Genomic DNA, 23,669 nt, shown 5'->3' with positions numbered 1-23,669 from the left:
AAGGCACAAAGTACATGGGCTCTTTGAGACTAAGATGAAACAAATTCCAGCCATGAAAATACTAAGTAACAGAAATCGAGGTCTTATCAGTTGAAGAGCCTGGTTTTCACACTATGAGCTTCTCCCCAAGTTTTATTCCCAAGCTGTAGGGACAAAGTATCTAAGGCAGAACCTGATACCGACTTTCACTTGCAAGGTTGGCACTGGCAGGTCCACCATCTGGGGGGAAATATATTTTCTTATCTAGAAAGGAAGAACACATGATTAGAAATCTCCAGGGACTCCAAATGGTCTGCCCCTCAGTTTATTTTTAAAGGTTATTTGTTTGTCAGAGAGAGAGAGAGAGAGAGAGAGAGCATGAGCAGGGGGAGGGGCAGAAGCAGAGGGAGAAGCAGACTCCCTGCTGAGTGTAGAGCCAGACTCGGGGGAGGGCTCAATCCCAGGACCCTGGGATCATGATCTGAGCTGAAGGCCGACGCTTAACCCACTGAGCCACCACCCAGGCGCCCCCTGCCCCTCAGTTTATAAACCCCGAGCATGTTTTCTCTTATCAGATGTTACAAAAACAGAGACGTTTCTGTTTTTAAGGTACCTTGGGGTCTTGTTCCCATCTTACAGGCAATGTTCCTGACTTCCCCAACAGATCCTAGACCATCAGGCCAATGAATACAACTGACGTCCATGTTAGTAGGAGAGCGTGAAGTTTTCAGTAGTCAGACTTGGTGATAGACATGTAATAATGTGTCTAGAGGTTTCAGAAATAGGATCATGCTTGCATCATAATTTTGCCATGATGTGCCTGGCGTATAGTAGATGTTCACTAAGTATTTGCTGAATTGGGTTTGAACTGTATAGTTGTTATGTTTGGGAGGTGAGGATTTGAGCCATCTGTGTTCTAACTAACTGCTGTGTGTATGCGAACACAGTTGGCCTAATTTTTCCTCTGAATCCAGCAGGAACAAATTTTTGAAAAAGAGTACCGGAGTGGGAATTTTCATGGGTTTCCCATGCATGACATTTTTATGATTTACTCTTGAAGTACATTCCTAATCAAACTCTGGAAATGATAGAGTGGTATTTTAATGAGAAATTTGTTTTTGACATTAGGCTGGAACACAGTGCCTGACTTAGGTAGGCTATGCTGAACAGGCCCTTTGTGTACTGTATAGTTAGTTCCGAGTAAAGGCAACGTCTAGCAATTTCTTTCAGGCATAGAACACTAGAACTATAGACATGTATGGACTAGGGGGCTGTAAAAGAAAATCTGTCCAGAGTACAGAATGCCAGAGGATGTGGATTTGGCCCCATGAAACCATAAAATATATATATTATTACCAATGTTTCATATGAAAGGCAAATCTTGTAGCAGATTGGGTTGTTCTGTTGGTGAAAGTATACTTCAGGCCAATTCTCCCCGAGCCTTTACAAAGAAGGGAGTCTTGTTTTTTGGTAGGCATTTGGCATCTAGTAGGCACTGATTAAATATTTGTTGGGCGAATGAGTGAATGAAGAAGTGAATGAGCCTTAAGGGGGTTTTAGTTCAGGGGGAGGGGTGGTGGCCTGGGCGCAGACACCCAAGGGAGACCGAGCCGTGGCGGTCTCCAGGCTGCTGTGGGACAGCTTCTACAGCGACTTTGAATTTTAATGTTTGGAGCAGACGGTTGGTATAGATTGCCCTTGTTTCTGCCCAGGAACCTGGCATCACTGCAAGTTGCCAACCTGTTTAGAGGATAGAGTTTTGAGCCTGTAGGTATGTCGGAGAGTTCTGTTTTACAAGTGGATTATTTGGTGTCTGACGGCGAGGTGAATGCAGGACGCTGCGATTTTAGGCAGCAGCCTAAATCGTTTTTCTAGTGCAAGTCCAAGTCAACAGACTGGGGTGACCATTTGGGGCCAAGTCCATCTGGCTGGCTATCTATGTAACCCTGAATCATTAATCTGTGAATGTTGATGAAGCTTAGTGAAGATCTATGGAACATTGAAGCAGAACATTCCATCCCTCAGAAGCCCCGTGTCTGAAGAGGGAGCAATTAGCCTTAGCGCCCCATCTCATTGCCAACTCCCTCTCAACTACAACCAATCAGAGGCAGTCCTCCAGGTATCTGGAGGCATTTCCTTACCATGGGCTGAGCTGGGAGGCAAGTCACAGAGCAATCCCACACTTCTGGCTACCTGGGCAGAGCTGCAATCCTCCCACACTGTGGATTCCTGAGGATGGGCTAGGTGTCGGTCTTGCTGGAGGAGACTTAGGAAAGGCTCATATTTCCCCTCAGGCTGGGGCTCTGGAACCATGTGCCCACTGGAGTAGGCCTGAGAGTAGCCAGACTCTGAGGAGCTGGGGTTGCCTAGGGAGGGGTAATGCCACAGCTCATCAGACTGAATGGAGGGGCTCCCCGCCAGGGACAGTGGATACTGATCCGGAGTCATGAGACTGCAGTTGGGGGCACCATATGCAAAAGATGCTTCTGGCTCTGGCTTTGTCCACGGAGAAGAGAAACGCCACTGATTTGGAGGCATGTCACTATCTGGGAAGGAAAGATTTACAAGACATGTTAGGTATTTATTGTTTTCAAAATGGAAATAGCTTAATTTTTTTCTGGTTACTACAGACTCTATTTTTTTAACATGAAGAAGGTGTAGAAAAAGTAAAACAAACAAACAAACAAACAAACAAAAACCAAACCCCACTCTGACTCCAATATCCAGAGACCACCAATGTCTACTTTTAGGTATACTTCTTTCTAGGATTTGTTTCTATTCAGGTCCACATGGTTTTCACATCACATGGGATTTTTAAGGCGGCTTTTGCAACATTAAAAGATCACAAATATCCTCCCCTGGCAACGAACAGAGCCAGCACCAGCACAGTATTATTCAGTTATATACACAACACTGTGATGAACATCTTTGCACCCGTGTCCACCGAGCCCCTCAAGGAAACTTTTCTAGAAGTAAAATTGCTTGATTAAAGGTGATTTGTGTTTGGTCATTGCTGGTTGGCTTGATTTTATAGCTCGTGGTTTGAATACACCAAATGGAAGGACACCACAGAATTTTATAAAGGGTTTAATGCTCACCTGTTAATAAGTCACTCATACAAGTCTAGGGGTCGAAACCCCATTTTCTAGAGGGATCAGGGGCATGGGGATGCTAAGACTGGACCAAGTTAGCAAAGCAGGTTAGTCAAGTAGGGATCTGAACTGGAGCGGTGAGTGATTGCTTGGATCTCTTCCTGCAAAAGCAAAATGCTCAAGGTCAAGCGGTGACTCAGTTTCTTCTCGCAAAGTTCATGTGGACTAGCAAGGGGGGATGGAGTCTCCTTTGGTCTCATAGATACTCTTCTAATTGTGCCTAGGGTACCAGCTGAATCTGAGTGTTCCAAAAGTCTAGGGCAGCTCACGACATGGATGGATGTGTTCCCCATTCGCAACACCCGCTCAGGCAAGAGAGGAGGAGGGAGAGTGCTCTGGCAGATGGTGCTTAAAGCCTAGAGCCTCTCATCTATCCAAGATAATGAAGGAGGGGTGTGGGCGTGAAGACAAAGGAAGATTGGAGGGCTGGAGAGACTGTCTGGTCCCCTCCCCACCTCCCCTGCCCCACGTGTGTCTCTCCCAGCTCTCCTGAATGTTCCACTTGCCTGGTTGTTGTACAAGATAAAAGCATCTTGAGTGGTCTGCACAGTGACACTGGAGCGCCGCCCCCCGCCTGCCCTCCCATCATAGCTTTTCATGTAATACAGACGGGAAGAGCAAAAGAAGTCGTAACTTACGTGGCACAGACATTCACCCAACATTTCACATTGCTCACAATGAGGGGGGGGGCGACGGTTGGCTTCTTTTAATGAAACCAAGGGCATGAAAACGTTAAAATTTGTTCTTGGGGATGAATGCTACTTTTGAAAATTGATATCTACAGACTGGTAGCGATTCAGGGCACTGTGTAGCACAAAGAGAGTGATTAAGCTGACTTAGTATAATCACTAGGCGTGCTTCACGTTCAATAAGGGTACTGCATGTTCTGAGCACAAGTTAGAAACAATGTGTAGCCCGACAAGCGGGCAGTTTCCATCTGAACTGGCCTTACAGATCTCATACATATGACCTAGAGGCTGAATGCTTGAAATGGGCAAGGCAGGGCCCCAGTGGCTTTTGAATATTTCTTTTAACTGCTTCCCTTCCAGAATTTTCTTTTCTTTTCTTTTTCTTTTAGGCCTTCCAGAATTTTGTGATCGAAATGTTCAGGGGAGTGGGTGGTATGCCACTGTCCAAGGTCCATCTGGAGTGCACTAGAGCACAGTTTGGACGGCAGCATGGGGGGAGGCAGTGTCCCAAATCCCAAATTCACAGCAACCCCATAGTGGACCCTGGGTGACCTGGCAAAAGCCATCTTTCCAGAGCAGACTTGGATGTTGGTGACCCACGGGGTGGAGACCCTGAATTTGGGGGGGCACTCTTTCCAGCAACCACGCTCACCTACCCTGTGAACTCTGAAGGCATTTCTAGGTCACAGTCCTGACTGGCTCAAGCGGCTGTTGCCACCGCTAGAAGTGACCCTGGTGACCCTTTCTTACCCAAGGTCCCCCACTCTTAGTTACCTCTAGAGATGAGAGAGAGGGAGCCCTGGGGAAGAGTGCTGCTTTATCAAACCCCAGACTACATGAATGAATGGAGACCAGTCCAGGAACATCTGGGTTCTAGGACACTTGGGGCCGCCTGGATTTTCCTTTTAGTAGGAATACAAAAGGCTTCCATTCCATATACTCCCAACTCTGAGCATCTAGACCCTGCCTCGCAGTCCCATCCTAACCTCAGAGAGTGCCGGGGAAGGGGCGGGGGGGCGCGTCCTGGGCTGAGCACAAGAGCCCACAGCAGCAGTAACAACACTTGAGGGCTGATGTGGAGGGTGGATGGTGTAGACAGTAGTTGCAGAAGAGAATTTTCAGAAGCCATTGCTCAGTGCACGTCCATTTCCAGGAAATGATACACCAGAGGCGGATAGGAGCGGTTGCAAATCCACAACAGTTTTGTTTACTGAGCACTTATTATGGGCCAGGCGCTTTGCTTAGCACTCTGCCCACATGAGCTCACGTGATCCTCACAGCGACCCGGATGACAAAATAAAGACTTGGAGCGGCTTGCCTAAGGCCACGCAGTTGGCCAATGCTCTGGCTGGCTGATTCCAAAACTCGCGCCCTTTGCAGCTCCCTCTCTCGGTATTGCAGTGAGCTGGGCGCTCTCACACACTCCTGGGGTTGGACGGTGGCAGGTGGGCATAAAATCTCTTGGGGCAATTTGAATGCATCCTTTGATCCAGTCATTCCCCTTATAACAATTTAGGGATATAATCAACGATGTGTGCAAAAAATGTAGCTACGAGGATCGTCAAAAGGATATTTACAATATAGTGAAAAATTAGCAACAACCCGATGTCCAAAAATTGTAATAGATTCGGTACATCTATAAAAAGGATACTCTGGAGCCATTAAAATGATGTTGTAGGGGCGCCTGGGGGGGCTCAAGTCAGTTAAGCGGCTGCCTTCGTCTCAGGTCATGATCCTGGGAGATCATTTATGTACAAAATGATGTTACGTTCGTTGTAAAACTTCGCATGTGTGCATAGATGCACGTGTGCTTATGTCCTGAATGCTTATCTTTGTTTTCTAATTTTCAAAAAATAACAGTACTTTTGTGATTAGAAAAAGTTATATATTTTTTAAGATTTTTTTATTTATTTATTTGACAGAGCACAAGCAGGGGGAACAGCAGCGGGAGAGGGAGAAGCAGGCCTCCCGCGGAGCAGGGAGCCCGATGTGGGGCTCGATCCCAGGACCCTGGGACCATGACCCAAGCCGAAGGCAGATGCTCATCGACTGAGCCACCCAGGCGCCCCGAAAAAGTTATTTTTTTTTTTAAGTAAAAACTGAGGAAACCATTTGACTCACTGAATTGGAGTCACAGTTGTAAAAGACCAATCCATAATGGCCTGCTTTCCTTCCACCCACCCTTCCCTCTCGCCCTCTTCCCCTTTCTCTGTCTCTGCCTTTAATACAAATCCTGCTTTATGATGAGGTTAAGACCAAGCACCCTCTGAACATCTTGCACCGTGACAGTCCAACCTTCGGCCTGTCCGATCTGTACGCACTGACTTTTCCTTCTCTGCCTTCTTGGCTAGTGGTGCTGGCCTCTTATTCATTCACCCCAGAAACAAAGAGGATGTTGTTTGTATTAAGCCGAGGTTGAAACAACACCGGGGACAGGACAGCTTACGGGACACGGTCCTGTTCCAGGGCACTAGGGCGGCCTGCTCGGCCCCACTCCCTCCTTTACCGTCGCCTCCCCGGGGTACCCAGTCTTTTGCTGACTATCCAGAGCCTTTATCCAGATGAAAATGAAGATGAAACACAGAGCGTGTGCAGTATTTGCAAGTGGCTGAGAGTTCAGGATCGGAGTCAAACTGGCCTGGTCTCAAATAGCCACCCCTTACTGGCGGTGGGATCTTGGACAAATCACTTGGCTCTCTGAGCCTCAGTCTCCTCCCCAGGATAATGGGCACAGTGCGGGTTAACCAATAGCTGGTGTGAGGATTCAATGAGCTAATCCATGTGGGAGCCCCCAGCAAAGGGCCCCGCACACAGGACGTGTTCCATCATTGTTAGCCATAGACAACAGTATTAGCCCTCTCACTGGGGTGTTGTCAGGGTCTACAAAGGCAGGACAGCGGGCTAGTAAAGAGTCCGATGGACCTGGGTTTCAACCTGTAGCCCTCACTCACAGGCTGTGTGACCCATCTCAACACTTAACCCTAGCTGGGCTGCGTTGCCTCCTCCGTGAAGTGAGGACATTAATATCCCTTGTAAAGTGGCTTTGGGAAATACAACAGGCATGCAGGAAAATGTGCCAGTGTGCCACCAGGGGCGTATTCACAAACTAGGTAACGAGTACCCAGATCAAGGAACAGAACATGGCCGCCACCCCGGGAAGCCCACCTCCCCGGAGGTAACCGCTCTCCTGTCTTCTGACACCAGATTCAGGTTGCCTATCTTTGACCTTCAGAAATCACAGTGGCTTTTGAGGACTGAAGTGACTGGTCACTGGCCCATGGTGTCTAGTGTCCAGTGGGGCCTCACTCTGCGTTGGTGCGGATGCCTCTCCCTCACCAGAAAGAAAGACGCGAGGTTGTCAGTGTTCACAAGGGCCAGGAACAGCTAGCATGACTCTCTCTCAAATGGTTATTCACACTCAAAACAAACAAACCAGTGTTTCTTCCCCACCCCTACTGGATTATGGTTGAGAGGAGAGAGGAGGAGGTATGATCTTTTGAGTCTCGCTACAAAAGACCTCTGGGAGCTCAGTGGGGTGGGATGTGCATCCGGACCCTGACCCCCCGCCCCCCAGAAGTGGCAACTACCGCAGCTTCTCTGGTCACCTACTCTGAAATCCTCAAGTGTCCTTTTAGAAGGGAGATAATTCAAAAATGCCTTCAGCCTGTGTTTTCTTTTCTAAAGTCCAGCCAGTATAAAATATACATAAGTAAATAAAAAAATAATTTGGATTTGGGAAAAACAGCCAGGAAATTCGATGGCATTTCCTAGCCACATGGGCCTCTGTGTTTGGGCTTTGCATATTTGGCTTGACAGAGCGCCCTTAGAAAGTGGCCGCGTCGGTAACGGGAGCCCATGAATGGGAGCCTGTTCTGTTGGGCATGGTTCAGCCAGGGCTCGGCGGCCTGGGGCTGGCCTGCAGGGCCTGAGAGGTTGCTAACGGGCAGTAATGAAAGGCCACTTTATGGATTTCCCACCATTTCCGAAGCTGTGGGGCTCTCACATAACACCTCTTGTGAGAACTGCTGGGGGACTGGTCTTTCATGGGGCCTCCCGTGAGGCAGCACAGCTTATGAGAAACTTGACTCTTAACCGTGATAAGAGGCCTGGAGGAAGACAGACCTCCCTTTGCTCAGTCAGCTGGACCAACATTTGCCCCACCTGCCCCGCACTCTGTGAGGAAGACATCGTCACAGTCAAGGGACCCGTGAGATTCTCACAGGGTAAATGCAACCAAGAAGGTAGGCAGAGAAGATGGCTGTCTCTCTGTTTGGCCTCGGAAGGTTGGCTTGGGCAAGAAACAGAGCCACGTCCAAGTTCCCTTCACGCACAGGAGCATCACAGAATAGAATGAAGTAAGAAGGCATAGGAAACCATACAGCTGTCACATGGCAGAAGCCCCTAGAAAACGTGCAGGCTTCCAGGAGGTGCTTGCTGCTCTGTGATTTTAGTGCTTTGAAAGCAGGCCCCCATACCCACTCTCACCACTCAAAAAACATGTCAAGCTTTCATACCACCACGCAAACATAACGAACACCTACATGGCACTATGTGTCAGCGGCCATGCACGACCTCATGGACCCCTCCTATAGTTAAGTGATCCTCAGCTTTAGAGAGGAGGGAGCTGAGGCACAGACAGAGGAAGTGATGTGCCCTGAGACCACATTGTCAATAAATGGTGGAGCTGTTTCTAAAACCACACACCGCACTCTCTTCGGTGACTCCATCCATGGCAGACATCAGTACCCTATGATGCGAATCACAGTTTCATTCATTCAAGTGATATTTACGGGGCACCTTCCATGTGTCAGGCTTGGGGCTAGGGACTTGGGAAGTAGCAGTTAACACAGAGGCCCTGCTACCATGGAATTCAGTTTAGAGAATGGGGGGAGACAAGAAAGAAAACACATAAATATATAATATGCCCAGTGGTAACAAATGCTAAATAAAATAAAATAGTGTAAGAAGACAGAGGGTGACGCAGGAGGGGGGGTGTTTCTATTTTTTAAAGAGATTGTGCAGAGAGGGCTTGGCTGGAGAGGTGACATTCCGATGGAGACCTGAATGGAGAAAAGGGGGAAGTCATGCAGTTATCTGGGGGAAAGAGCATTTCAGGGAGGGGGTGGAGAGGTGCAAAGGGCCTGAGGCAGGATTGTACTTGGCATGTTTTACAAATAGTAGGAGGCTAGATTGGATGAAATGAGGTGGGGGTGGTAGGATATGAAATCAGAATGAAAACAGGGCCCCATGCAAGACTTCTGTATTTGCTTCCAAGTGAGACAGGAAGCTACTGGAGGGTTCTGAACAGAAGAGACATAGGACGAGACTTTCCTTTTAGTGATATCATTCTGACAGCTATCTTGAGAACAGACGGAAGGGGAGCAAAGGTGGAAGCAAGGAGACCAGTCAGGAAGCTACTGCAAAAATCCTGGGCTGAGATGACGGCTTCCTGGACCAACACGATAGCGGCAGAGGTGGGAAGACGTGGTCAGACCTTGGATATATTGTGAAGGTAAAACTGCCACTGTTTCAAAGGACTGGGTATGGGGTACGGGATGAAGAGAGGAGTTAAACATGACTCTCAGTTAACTGGAAGGAGGCGGCTGCCATATATTGAGATGGGGAGACAGTGGACAGAGCGGGTCGAGGAGGCAATTAAGAGCTCAGTCTGAGACTCATTGTTTGTGATTCCTAGTAGATATGTGAAGGGATCAAGTAGGCAGCGGGCTAGACAGGACTGAGATGCAGTCTGGGCTGGAAATAATGCATTTGAAATTGATATAGATGGTACTTAAGACCAAGAGACAGAAGAGATCCCTTAGGGAGTGAGTGTAGATAGAGAAACTGTCTAAGACCCGAACACTGGGGCCTCCAAACATTTAGAAGCTGAAAAGAAGAGCACGTCCAGCAGAAGAGACTGAGGAGTAGTAACCCAGGAGGAAGGAGGAAAACCAAGAGAAGGTGATGTTATGGGATCCAAGTGAAAGAGGCATTTCTAAGAGGGGGGAGCAACCACCTGCAGCCAATGTTGCTGACAGGTCAAAAAAAGATGGAGATAGGGAAAGACCATTGACTTGGCAAGTGGAGGTCACTGGCTAACCTTGATGAGAGTGGTTACGGAGCGATAAGGATGAAAGCCTGAGTGGAGGGAGTTCCAAAAAGCAGTAGAGGAAGAGGAAGGGTGCATGGGCGTAATTTTTGAGTCTTCCTATGAAATGGGGCAAGAGGCCAAGAGTTGGTTTTATTTCAGGCTGGGTTTTATCAGGCAAGCGGGACAGAGGATGTGAGGGACTGTAGGTAGATGGCACTTACAAGGGAGTGATGATAATGAATCCAAGCCAGCGTGTTCACAACTCAGTCAAAGCCAAATAGCCAAAGTCCATGCATGTGAAGTCCACACATGAAGAGCTTGGGGTTCTGACTCTTCCAAGGAGCTGATTAGATCCTCTGAAACCCACTTACCCCATTTATCAGCTCTTAACTACACATTAATTCCCCCAAATGACTCAGTCAGTCATTCTTGCTCTTGCTCTGAACTACTCAACACACCTTTGGACATCACAGCCCCAACCTCCAGCCACCCCACTGTGCCCATTGCAACTGCAAACTGCATCGTTTCCTTTAGTGTCTGCTGCTACCGTGTGCCCTTCCACATGTTTGCTTAACTCCCAAGAGTCTCAGAAAATCACATCACCTGACTGGAAAAATAATTTCTAGGACAGAAGTAAATTCTGCAAAGGTGATGTACACCAACTCCCCAACCAGGTCCAAAGAGCAAAGCCAGAGTGATGGCTTCTGAAAAGAGAGGAGATCTTCCCCCCACCGGCAGATGGCCCCCCACTTGGCATCTTTGCACAAAGTGGACAATCATTTGGAGGCATGTACATCCTCCCATGGGGGCCAGGCATTCAACGTGGGTGCTGGGCAACTACAACGGAGAATTCTTAAAATCAAGCAGACCCCGGTCTATTGCACATTTCAAAGTGGTGAATGGACTCCCATCCATCTTGCAGGGTGACTTCTCCATGAGGCACAGCAAGTACAGTGCCTAGGGCCCGCAGATACTTTTTAGGAGCCCATGAAAATGTTTTAACGTCTTTTAAAATTAGAAGAAAAATGAATATAACAAAAAAATGAATACATAAAAATGAATCCAGCCTGGATTAAAGTTGTGTTTATACCAATGCAGAGTCACAAAATGTCCTTTTTCATAGCTGTACTGAGGAAGAGACCCATAGAGTCAGAAATGTCTAGGGTCTATGAAAGTCCTACTAGAGCCCTGACAGCTTAATTTTTATAGCTTTCTCCAAACCTGGGTATTTTCATGAGCACTCTTTGACACAGCTATCTTGAAATAATTGTTTAGAGATGTAAGAATGCTTGCTTATTTATTTATCTATTTATCAGCATCTGCCTTTGGCTTAGGTCATGATCCCAGGATCCTGGGGTCGAGTCCCACATCGGGCTCCTTGCTCAGCAGGGAGCCTGCTTCTCCCTCTGCCTGCCTCACCCCTGCTTGTGCTCTCGCGCACTCTCTCTCTCTCTGACAAATAAATAAATGAAATCTTTAAAATAAATACATAAATAATGAAGGCTGATAATAGCGAACCGTCACGGCGCTCTTAACTGTGTACTAAGCAGTGAACCCAGCATTGAACGCAATTAAGGAAAGAACGAAATAGGTGAACTAGCTTGATTACACAGTGTTGATTTTCACACTAAACTTCCAAGAAATGGGTGCAGCTTCTCACTTACGGTGTGACTTGCCTTCTGCAAATACACACACGTGTCAGCGCATCAAGGGCTTGGGAGAACAGGTCTTTCCGTGGTAGCCTTGATCGAAAATTCCAGCCTCCTCCCTCCCAACATGCTCACCATTCCTCAGGATCACATCTGTGCTCTGGCTCAAGGGGCTCAATCCCTGGGGGCTCTTGACATTGCTCAGAGCTCTGGAGAAGTGTTCGTCCACTACGCTGCCGATGTCCCCTTGGAAATAGGTGAAGAGGACACACCGGGGATTCCACTCAGTCTTTATAGGTCTCTGCAGCTGGATATCAGTCTTCCCCATCTCTTCCATGGTGAGCAACACAGGTAGGGGACAGCTGTGGATCGAACACAAAATGTTACTGGCACGATTTTTTCCAAGTGGCTTGGCTATAGTTTGGAGGAGAGGCATTTTGGGGGCTCCTGAGCGGTGCCAGGAAGCTCAACCACCATGCGCGCTGGTCTGAGGACCAGGGTGAGGAGCCTCCTCTGATCGATGTTCTGGGAACAAGACAGAGGTCTACGAAGGGCTGAAGGGGCCCCCGGGAGCCACGCAGGAGAATTATCTGGCAACTCACACAGTAGAAGATCAGCAGGAAGTTTAAAAAAAAAAAAAAAAAGGCCATTGAGGACAAAAGAGCAACTTGCCTTCTGGGGAAGTGCCTTCCTCCTCCAAAAACAAATGAGCGGAAGGTTGACCCAGAACTGCATGTAGATGCTCCTGGACAAAGGCCTGGGCCCCCCTGGAGAGCTTGACTAAGCAATCCAGTGGGTACCTCACTTTTCATAATAAACATTGCTCTCCATCTTGACCCCTTGCATGCGAGAGAATAAAACACATCAAATTCTCCTACTCCGCTGTTGTTGTTGATCTACCTAGGATGGTGTCCCACCCCCACCCCCCACCCCCCACTAGAAACGGGCAATTACAAAGGACACCAGTCCTCAGGCCTCCAGACAGATATATTCTGAACCAAGTACAGATTTAAAGACCAACATTCTCTACACTAATATATATGGCAACATTGGTGAAAAGTTCCTGAAAGATTGTCAGATTGTCAACCCTGTTCACCGCCATATCCTCTGCACCTAGAACAGTGCCTGAGACTCTGTGTCTATGCTCAATAGCTGTTTGCTGAGTTGCCTTAAACTTGGCTTCCATCATAGCATCCTAACCGCGAGCTCCTTTAGAGAGGGGGCTGTCCTCTTGCACCAAAGCCAGGACCAGGCATACAGTGGTCACTCGAGACATGCTGTGCGGCCTTCCTTTAGTAGAGAAGTACCCTGTCCAGATGCTTCTTTACCTTTGGCCACCTGACCAGACTTGGCAGTGTGCTCTGGCTAAAGGCAACTTTATTCATTCTTGGGAATCTAATGCAACTGCTTAGAGTTTAATAGTCTCTGTTCCTCTCTAGTCCTTGAGGGTGGGGGCCATTTATTATTCATTTCTTTATCCCTAGCACCTAGCATAAGCAGGTCAGTAAACAAATGGCTGAATGCCGGAGTTCCATTTCATGCAGAGAAAGCACAATGCAGGGAAATCAGACCAATTAGGAGTCAGGAGACCTGGGGATTTTCCTCAGCTGTGTGATTTTGGCGGAAGCACATGGCCTCTCTGGGATTCAGATTCCTCTTGCGTAAAATTAAGAGGTTGGAGAGTATGAATTCTGCAGCCTATTCTTTCATGGTCCTGCTAGAGACGTCAGGAAGGAATCTGGCAGCGAGCAGGGGACCCTTCCTAAAAGGTCTCCTTTCAGACTCATTCTGGCCCCAGCCATAACTGGGTCCTGCTGCCTACAGAAGCCTTCCATTGAGCACATCACTCTGTTTCCCCCGGTTGACAGCCATGCTGAGCACAACCAGGCACTACCTGAAAAACGAATCCATTGTGTCCTTATTCCAAAAGACACGCAAACAACCACTCTGTTGGGCAGGTTCTTAGCAAGTGAAACACACGCTTACTCTATGGCCCAGCAATCCCTGCTTCTAGGCACATACAACCAAGAGAAACGAAAACGTACGTCCGCACAAAGACTCGTGCATGTGGTTCACAGCAACTTTATTTAAAATAGCCAAAAAGTGGAAACGAGCCAAATGCCCAGCATCGAGAGGAAGAATAAAGCAAAGGTGTCCTTGAGCACATTATAAGGAGTCAGAGAAAGGCAAGTACAATTGGCCTTGAACACAGTCAAAAATCTACATATAACTTGACTCCCCCCAAATTTAATCTACTAATAGCCTACTGTTGACCAGAAGCCTTCCCAACAACATAGTCAATTAACACATATTTGGTCTATGTATGATACGCTGTATTCTTACAATAATGTGAGCTAGAGAAAAGAAATGCAAAGAAAAGCCTAGGGAAGAGAAAATACATTTACAGCACTGCACTGTAAAAAAATTCGCATTAAGTGGACCCGCGCAGTTCAAACCCATGGAGTTCAAGAGTCAACTGTACTTATAATATCAGTTTGGCGCGGGATTTTAAAAAGTCCAACTCCTAGAAACAGAGTAAAATGATAGTTACCAGGGGCCGGGGGGGGGGGCGGTGAGGGGATCGGGCCGGCGTTGTTCAGGGCACAAAGTTACAAGCGGTAAAGAAGCCCTCGAGATCTAAGGCACAATACCGTAGCAGTCTTCCAACTTGCAAGGAGACTAGGACTAAATTATTCCAGCTACTAAAAAGAAAGGATAATGGTGCGAGGTGATAGAGGTGCTAATTATCACCATAATGGCAATCATGTTACAATATATAAATTTATCAAATTAACATGTAACACCTTAAATTTACACAGTCATAACATCAAATCTATTTCCCAAACACAGCCAAAAAAGAAAAAAGAAAGTGGAGGTGTTACAAATTATAAAGTCATGACAAATGTTGGAGCCAGCCCTTTTCCTAAGGCTACAGTTTACAAAATACCGCCTCTGTGCCAGAAGCTCTATGCATATTTTCTCCAGTCTTTGCAACTCTCAACGGAGGTCCTACTGTCCGCATTTTAGAGATGAGCAAATCTGGGCCCAGAAAGTGAAATGAACTGCCCACGCCACACAGCTAGGTGGGGGCCGAGCTGGGATTTGAACCTAGGGCTCTCTGGCTTCAATGTCGTCCCTTCCCCACCATCCCTTGCTGTCTACCCGGTGGGACTCACAGAACCCCTCTATGAACTTCAGTCTCCCCATTTATCAAATGTGAAGCCTTGACTTCTGATCTCTAGGGAACCTTGAGCCAGGCCATAAGCCGGTCATCTGGTTTCCTTTGGGGAGCACAGACAGAACATCTGTCCACTCCCTCCAGGCTTCTCCTGAGAGCCTCTACTTGCAAGCGCTGCTTAGCACCTTTGTAAGAGTCACGGCTTTAGTCCTGGAGATGCCAATGGCCACTGCTCTAGGCTCAGGCTTGACAAACAGCTTGCAAAATCTATCTTTGCAGACTCTCCCTGAAGCTATAAGGAAGGCAGCCGGCCGGACCCTTGGGATATCAGGGCCATGGATCATGCTCCTAGTCTCCTCGGGTAAGGACCACAGAGCCCACAGGCCACTGGCCACAGCCAGGAAAGGTTGGAGAGGGAGAAAGTCAGAGGCAATGTCTCTCAAGGGATCGGACCGTAGGCAACCGGGATCCTGATTGGGGTACAAGTGCTACCTCTCCCCAAACACACGGACACACCTTTCAAAGGAGAACACGGCTTACTTCTCTGGATCTAGGTCACAAGCAATTCTCCGGGCTGCACTCAGACCTCAGCGGAGAGGACGTGCCTCTCGGGGATACTGAGATTCTGAGAACCGTTATTGGCTACAGCCTTTGCAGAGCTGCATCTCACGGCACCTCTGCAGAAACGTGGACAGTTCCATCCCCAAGTGAGCCCTCTGCGAGGGGTCTCCTGATGCAGGCGTGAATTGGCTGGAGTCTGGCTTAAGAGAAGGGGCGCTGTAAAGCTGGAACCGAGGGGAGAGCCGTGAGGCGGAGCGGGGGGGGGGTTACTTTCCAGGAGAAGATGATCCTGTCCCAGTCCCTGGCTTGTAGTTAAAACCTCTTGCGGACAAAACCCTAAGGTCAAGCTTTACCAGCTGTGCAGTTAGAATAGCAGAATTACAAAAGTACACCGCACCTTGCAACCTTTCCCCAATGCACAAACAATAAAAACACCTAGCGCTCCAATTCGACCTCAGAATGATGCCCAGACTTCTGCACAAATGTTCTAACACGGAATCCAATGCCAGCAATTTGGGCCTCAACTTTACCACAGTCTGCTTGTAAGGACATGGTTACCACCCTGCTGCAGAATGCTATCCAGCACCTCGGGCGTGGGGGGGGTGGTGTCGGAGAGGTTGTCACAGTGATCACTTGGAACAAAAGCCCCCAAAGGACCAGAGTGTAGCGCGGTGAGCAAAGCATGTGATGCTCACCGCTCCCCCCTGCCCCGATTCCTGCCCAGTTGACTCTCCATCCCTCCTCGCCCCCCAGAATTCGCCAGCTTCTCCTACCTTAATTCCTGACCATCAACTGAGACAGCAAGATGCCACAGCTGAGCAAAGGTGCGAAGTGATGGTCAGAGTTGCCTGGCCCACCTAGGAGCAGCTCAGTGCTTGCGGAAGCTGGGGCTGGGGATTTTGTACCCTCCCCTCGCTACGTTCTACCCCTCCAGCCCGGGCTATAAGAGGCATTTCCTGCTGGCTATCTATTAAGAATGCAGAAAATGCGCTCCGACAAGTCATTCGGGTTGGGCACCTGCAGGAATGAGGAAAATAGGTAGCTCTTTTTTATTTCTTTCTTTTTTGCATTAAAAAAAAGCACTTAGTGATATTGTCTCTTAAAGTAGGCGGTCAGTTGTTTGCCGGAAACCACACACAGAGTCAATAATGTCTGAAACATTGATGACACCTTCACTCTCAGGAACTGGGCAAGTCTGTTTGGCTCATCACAACTTTCTCCCTCTCTCGCCGTGGGAAGAGAAAGGGAGCCCAGACTCCTAGAATTCTGGACGTGTCGCGGCCTTCCGTGGGCCCCAGAGGGAGGGCGTGCGTCTCTGAACCTGGGACAGAACGAAGCAGTTCAGGGACTGCAGCTGGAGGCTTGGAGCCGGCGGTCCCGACGCTCACCTTGAAAGATCTTCCCGATGACCTCGGGCGGCGGCACCGTCATTCAGGTCCCAGACCTTGGAGCCATTCTTTGCTCCATTCATTTCTCCGTTTCAACAGTATTTCACAAACTTTTTAGTAAACCCCTACTGTGTGCCGGGCACTGTTCTGGGAGTTCTGTTCTGGAGTGAATGAAACAGACCAAGTCTCTCTCTGCCTTCGTGGAATAAACACGCACACCGCTTATATGCCTGGGTGTTCATATTACAGGCGTTCAGTGTATGCGTAGGCCAGGTGGTTAATAAGTACAACAAAGAGGAATTGACCGGGAAAGGGAAGCAGGGAAGGGAGACATATAGGACCACCGAGAAAGGCTTTTCCGGTAACGTGACATTTGAGCCAACCACGTTGGTATCTGCTTTCCTGATATCCGAAGGAAGGCCAAATGCAGAAGGGGTCTCGGGCTTGGTCTGTGCGCACAAAAGGGCAAGGAGGCCAACATGGCCAAAGGGGAAGGAGGGAGGGAGGGGAGACAGGCCTCACCGGCCCTGCCGAGGCTTCTGACTTTTGCCCGAAGTGAAAAGGAAACCCACTGGAGGGTCTGGAGAAACCCATCAACAAATCCCGAAAGTTCTACCTTCAAAATGCATTCCATGCTGTGTTTTCTCGCCACCTCCCCCGGGCTCGCCCTAGTCTGAGCGCCCCTCATTTCTCCTCAGCACCACTCCAGCCCCACAGGGTTCCCGGCTGTTCCTTGAATAGGGTCGACATCCTCTTGTCTTGACCCTCCCATTTCCTCTCCCTGGGATGCCCACCACCCCCCCACACGCCCTCTGGACTTGGCCTCTCGTTGCATTTACATCTCTGCCCTGCCCGCCGCTCCCGAAAGCCTTCTCCAACCGTCCCACCCAAGTCAGCAGCCTCGCATATAGTCTCCGCCCTATTACCCTGCCTCCCCGTTCTTCACTGCTTGCCGTCATATTGCGTATTTATTTCTTTACAGCGCGTCGCCCCTTCTAAAATAATGCCTGGTATACAGTAGGGGGCTCAGTAAACATTTGTTGAATGAATGAATGAATGAGTGGCGGGGAGAGAGAAATCATTTAGTCACACAAGTAAACGTACAACGGCAATGGTACTAAGTCAGTGTCTGGTACTAGAAGAGCCTCTGATAAGAAGCTCTGACTTCCTCGGGGAAGACTGTCTTCCTTGTGGAAATAATGCTGAGCCTGAGGTCGGAGAGGCTGAGAAAGGGTTAACCACACAAAGGGAAAATAGCTAGTGCAAAGGCCCTGTGGTGGGAGGGGCCTGGCAAACAGTGTTGGGGGGAAAAGAAGCAGTGCTGGCGTTGGAGACGCTAGAGGGAGCACTACATGAGGAATGAGCTAGAAAGCTGAGCGGGGGGCCAGAGCCGGCCGGGCTTTGCAGGCCATATTGAGGCATTTTGTCTTTTTCCTAGGAATAAAGAGAAGCTACTAGAGGGCTTGCTGGGGGTCTGTGTGGAGGGGCGTGGGGAAGGGGAAGGGGAGGGAAGTGACCTAAGCAGATGTGTGCTGAAGCCATCAGTCTGGCTGCGGTGTAGAGAACGGATTGCGAGATCAAGGCCACGGCCCCGTGCACAGACCAGTCCCAGCGCGGCTCCAGGAGTCTAGGGGAGAGATGAAGCTAGCTGCCTCCGGCGGCTGGGAGGGGAAGGGGGTGGATGTAGAGGGAAGCAGATGGATTCAAGACATATTCAGAAAATAAAATACACAGGTTTGGTGCTGAATCGGATCTAGGGGATCAGGGGTACCAAGGATAATGCTGGTTCGGGGGTTGCGTAACTCGATCGATTAGTGAGTGTGCCTTTCACCGAGCTATGAAACATTGAGAGGAGAGAAAATAACGTGTTGATTTTGAGGCATCCTCGAGCCATCTAAGAAGACATGACAGTAGTCAGTGAGGAGAGAGAGAGGTCTGAGTTGGAGATCTAAATTTGGGGGCTGACAGTATATAGAAGGCTACTGAAGCCTTGGGCTCTAACTCACCCAGGGAGTGTAGAGAGTAAGACAGAAAGAATTGAGCTACTTTTAAAAATGATGGAAAAGAGAACTAAGACCAAGCCTTGTGTGACCACAGCATCGACTGGCCAGGTAGACGGTGACGAGCCAGCAAACCTTACTGAGAAGGAATGGGCAAGGAGGTGGGATAAAAGAGGGGAGGGTGTTAGCGTCCCAAAGCCCAAAGAAGAACAGGTTTCGCGAAGGAGGAGCTGGTCACCTGGGTCCAATGCTGCTGAGAATTGGGAGAATCTGGTGCCTGAAAATGTTCTGTTGGATTGAGGGGCATGGAGGTCACACATGATCTTAATGAGGGATGTGTCCTGGAGTGATGAGGCCAGAGGCAGATTCAAGTGGGGATGGGAGGGGAGGAAAGCACAATGGGGAGGGTACTTTGCAGGAGTTTGGAGGTGAAAAGGACTAGAACAATGGAACAGAGTCTGGGGGTGGGGGGAGGGGTCCAATAGTTTTGTTGTTCCTTTTTCTTTTTTTTTTAAGTAATCTCTACACCCAACATGGGGCTCGAACTTACAACCCTGAGATCAAGAGTCACAGGCTCCGCAGACTGAGCCAGCCGGGTGCCCCTGTTGTTATTTTTTCTTAAAGGGATAGATTTTGACATGATTAAAGGATCTAGTTAAAAGCAAGAGGTTGAATATGCTACAAAAAGAAGGTATTACTAATAATAGAAAATGCTGAGGAAAGCAGGAGAGGAGGGGGTGAAGTCCGGGTGAAAGGACTGGCTTTGGATGGAAGGAGGGACTGTGCTGGTGTTAAGGGAGGAAGGAGCACAAGATGGGCACTTCTGGTAGACACTTATTTTTAGTGGTAGGGACATTGGACTAGGAAGCAAGGATCTGTCCCTCTAAATAGATCCGCAAGCTTGGGGAAAGTATGTCTCATTTTTTGCTCCTTTTTAAAGAGACAGTACTCTGTTAGATGGTCTCCAAGGTTTCCTGTCGCTACGCTATTCTAAGTAAACCAAGAATGTGAAATTCAAAATGGTAGAAAATTAACCACCTAGAAGGCTCCTTTTTACCCTTTTCAAATGCAAGTGCTCACGTCCAGTCCAAGGTGATGGACAGAGTTCATGGATTTCATCTCATCTTCCTTCCCAAATCCCACTAAAATGCCAGAAGAAATATAAAAATAAGAAGAACAAACCCAGAGCAGTGCTGGGAAACCAGGAAAGGTCTCACTCGCAGACCAGAGAAATGTAATGGCTGATAGTTATTCAGTGTTTCCAACGGGCCCTCCACAACACTCAACCATTTGCATGTATTAAGCCATTTAAGTAGTCTACAAAATAGGTACTATTATTATCCAAATTGAAAGATGAGTAAACAGGGGGGGTGGGCGAAAAGGGGAAGAGGATTAAAAGATACAAACTTCCAGTGATAAAATAAGTGGCATAGGGAATATAGTTAATAATATTGTAACAACACCGTGTGGTCAATGTATATAAATGTTGTACACCTGAAACTGATATATTGTTATGTCAACTACACTTCAACGAAAAAGGAAAAAGAAAAAACAAATGTTTGCTGATGCTAGGGCTAGCCCAATGAGGCAATATCAACGAAATAAAATTTAACACTGTAAAAACAGTTAGTAAATAGAGCCACAGAGAGATCAAAAGCTGTCCAAGCCAAGCCGTGTGACTCTAGAGTCTGTGCACTAAACCGCTGTTATGTGACCTTTCGAAAACAAAAAGAAATTTCTGGAAATCATAATGTGGAACCCGTACCCTGTTAGCACAGGAATAAGAGAAGGATATTGGAGGAATGATTATGAATCTTCCAAATAGAGCCCCAGAAAAAGCTCTGAATTTGTAGGGGCTAGAGTGAGTCATGGAGCAGAAAGCAGAGAAGTTAGTTAAAGGTCTGCCAAGGCAAATGGGCCTTTCTCCAACTCTGTGCACAGTGTCTTGCTGTAGTTTTCACCCCTGGCTACCGCCAGTGAGAACAGCTTTCTAAATAAAGCACATCTTGTGCCCAGAGAGGGGGCCCAGCGTGGACTTTGTGGTAGGAGAGAGGAGGGAGTGCCCAGGTAATTGGGGGGCCGGCCGTAAGAATGTAGAGACATCTTGGCAGAACAGTTAAATCCCCTAAAGATCTATGCATCTGGTAAGACACTGACTGCAACCTGTTCCCTATGCAGGTTTCATAAATGGGAAGCCTCCCATGGGCATGCCCCCAACCATTCCCCTGCACAGCTCTGTCACATTCGGAGAGAAAACCCGTCAGGTGAACAGTGACCTTCACAACCGCAGGGGACCCCAAACCACTTACCACACCGTAGTGATCTAGTCCTTCCTATGAATGGCCAATCACCAGACACTTGAGCAAAACCAACAGCCCGGCGGAGAAAAACTAAGATGAATAAGCAAAACCACTGACTTTTCAGGGAAAAGTTAATGTGGAAAACGTTTTAAAAATTCAAATCAGTATCTGGAGAGATGTCCAAGAGAATATTGCATCCATAGAACAAAATCAGTCCGCTATGAAAAAGAAGGAATCAAGGGAGTGAGACAGAGTTCTAACAAATTGGTAACATAATTGCTGAAATATGACGTAATTAGCAATGGACATAACCTGCAATCTGTCTTAGTAACTTGGAAGCCCAAGTCATGGAAGATCAGTGGAACAATCTGTAAAGTACACGGGGAAAAGTTCTTTTTTTTTTTTTAGAGAGCGAGAGAGTGGGAGCAGGGTGGAAGGGGCAGAGGGAGAGGGAGCAGGAGACAGAGAATCTCAACCAGGTTCCACGCCCAGCACAGAGCCCAACTCGGGGCTCGATCTCACATCCCTGAGATCACGACCTGAGCCAAAACCAAGAGTCAGATGCTTAACCGACTGAGCCACCCAGGCACCCTGAAAATTTCATATTTTTAAGATTTCAAATCAGTAGGAAACAGATGGGATTAATCAATTAATGATACGGAGATAATAGCACTTGGTCATGAATCAAGTTAGAAGCTTTTAACCCTCCGTTATCCCCTTTCTCTCCTGCTTCTATTTCTCCATCTCTACTGTTTCCGTCGTGGTTCAAATATGCCCGCATATCTCCCATTTTTCTCAACCACCTGCTTCCACTTCCATTCCTCTGTTCCTCTTCAGCAACCCTTCTTGAACTTGTTGTCCACGGCTGGTCACTATCTCTGCTTCCCCCCCTTCCTTTCACTCCTAAGACCTCCTTTTAGGGGAGACTGAACGCCTTTGCACACTGTTGCTCTGAGTGGTGGCGTGAGTTCTACACTTCTGGAGGGCAATTTGGTGGCATCAATCAAAATGTAAAATACACATGATTTATGATGCGGGAAAGCTACTTTATGAAGTCTATTTTAAAGGAATACTAAAAGATATGCAAAAATAAACTTGCATTTAACAAAAGCAGATTTTTGATTTTAATGTTTCATTTTTTCAAGGAGGCTCCGTACCTAATATGGGGCTTGAACTCGCGACCGTGAGATCGAGTCGCACGCTCTACTAAGCCAGCCAGGTAACCCAAAAACAGATTTCAGATTTATAACAAGGTAATTGCAGGGCAACCGCGAGGTTTCAACATGAACACTGTTCATCTGCACGAAACTCCAGGGAGATTGATAACACTGTTGGTCTTTGCTTAATTTAAAAACAAGACAAAATTAGGGGCACCTGGGTGGCTCAGTCGGTTAAGTGTCTGCCTTCAGCTCAGGTCATGATCCCGGGGTCCTGGGATCAAGCCCCACATCGGGCTCCCTGCTCACCGGGGAGCCTGCTTCTCCCTCTGCCTCTGCTGCTCCCCCTGCTTGTGTGCGCCCTCTCTCTCTCTCTCTCTCTCTCTGACGAATAAATAAAATCCTAAAAAAAAAAGTGCAAGACAAAATTAAACCAAACTAAAGAGTTTCAGTCTATAAGGAGGTTCAGCAAAACTCTCTTCATCTGATGGGTAGAGTCTTCGGCTATTGAATAAGGAAAGGTTTTCTGGAGGAGGTGAAGTGGATATTTACCTAAAGTATTTATTAAAATTTTATTATATTAAAAAATTTTTTTTAATTCATTATATTTTATGGTAGGAAATGAAACATATTCATGTTCCTCCCCCTTTCCTCTTTTTTAAATGATTTAGAGGGTGCCTGGCTGGCTTAGTCAGAAGAGCATGTGACTCTTGATCCCAGGGCCGTTAAGTTTGAGCCCCACCTTGGGTGCAGAGATTACTAAAAAAGAAAAAATACACTTTGGGGCAGCAGGGTGGCTCAGTCAGCTAAGCGTCTGCCTTTGGCCTCAGGTCATGATCCCAGGATCCTGGGATAGAGCCCCACGTCAGGCTCCCTGCCCAGCGGGGACCTGCTTCTCCCCTCCCTCTGCCCCCCACTCATGCTTGCTCTCTCTCTGTCTCTAGTGCTCTCTCTCTCAAATAAATAAAATATTTAAAAAGAAAATAAAAATAAATTTAAAAATAAACCAAAAAAGTGCTTTAAAAAAAGGCATTAGAAATGAATTAGGATTCCCATAATCTAAATTCACAGTTCAGAAATAACCAAGGGTCCTTCAAATCTTCATCTTCCCCCATCGTATCTACTTACTAAAACTAACAACATGCATTAAGATTGCATTACCTGAAATCAGTATTTCCTTGGAATGGTCACCAGCACCGCAGATGCGTTCATTACATTCGTGTCAACAATCAATGTCAATGGCCACATGACCAATCTAGTTTCAGCTGCCAACACCACAAAAAAAAAATAAATAAATAAACGCACTTCAACTCCTCCTGGTGATGGCAGGGCCCAAACTTCTACATTGTTGCAGCTCACATACCTCTCCTATGAAGCTCTTCCTGACCTCCTCCACAGAGAAGGACTCTGTGCTTCTTGGGGCCCCACTGGTCCCAGGCCAGACTCTTATCAAGACCAGCAGCAGCACTGACACCTGAGGGCTTGTCAGAAATGCGGAATCGCAGACTCTACCCCAGACCTACTG

General features: G+C 47.7%; 1 protein-coding gene across 3 annotated transcripts in view; it reads right to left on the bottom strand.

Moving 5' to 3' along the window:
- VGLL1 (vestigial like family member 1) overlaps positions 1–23,353 on the bottom strand; it is a 28,367-nt gene extending 5,014 nt beyond the window's left edge. The window contains exons 1-4 of one of the 3 annotated variants that reach the window (XM_073885661.1): positions 23,306–23,353; positions 11,696–11,922; positions 2,121–2,525; positions 184–243 (exon numbers count right to left, since the gene is read on the bottom strand). In XM_073885661.1, coding sequence (XP_073741762.1) covers positions 184–243; positions 2,121–2,525; positions 11,696–11,897 — 667 coding nt within the window. In that variant the 5' untranslated portion in view covers positions 11,898–11,922; positions 23,306–23,353. Of the gene's footprint in view, positions 1–183; positions 244–2,120; positions 2,526–11,695; positions 11,923–20,996; positions 21,224–23,305 lie in introns of those variants that run through there. The other 2 variants (XM_025861571.2, XM_073885662.1) reach the window with 2 other exon arrangements.
- Between the last annotated feature and the right edge of the window lie 316 nt (positions 23,354–23,669).

This window comes from Callorhinus ursinus, unplaced genomic scaffold (assembly GCF_003265705.2).
Source record: "Callorhinus ursinus isolate GAN/ISIS: 27379988/994484 unplaced genomic scaffold, GSC_fseal_2.0 scaffold64, whole genome shotgun sequence".
Classification (NCBI taxonomy): domain Eukaryota; kingdom Metazoa; phylum Chordata; class Mammalia; order Carnivora; family Otariidae; genus Callorhinus; species Callorhinus ursinus.
Note: the sequence above shows the minus strand (reverse complement) of the source record. Positions and strands in the feature narration are given on the sequence as shown.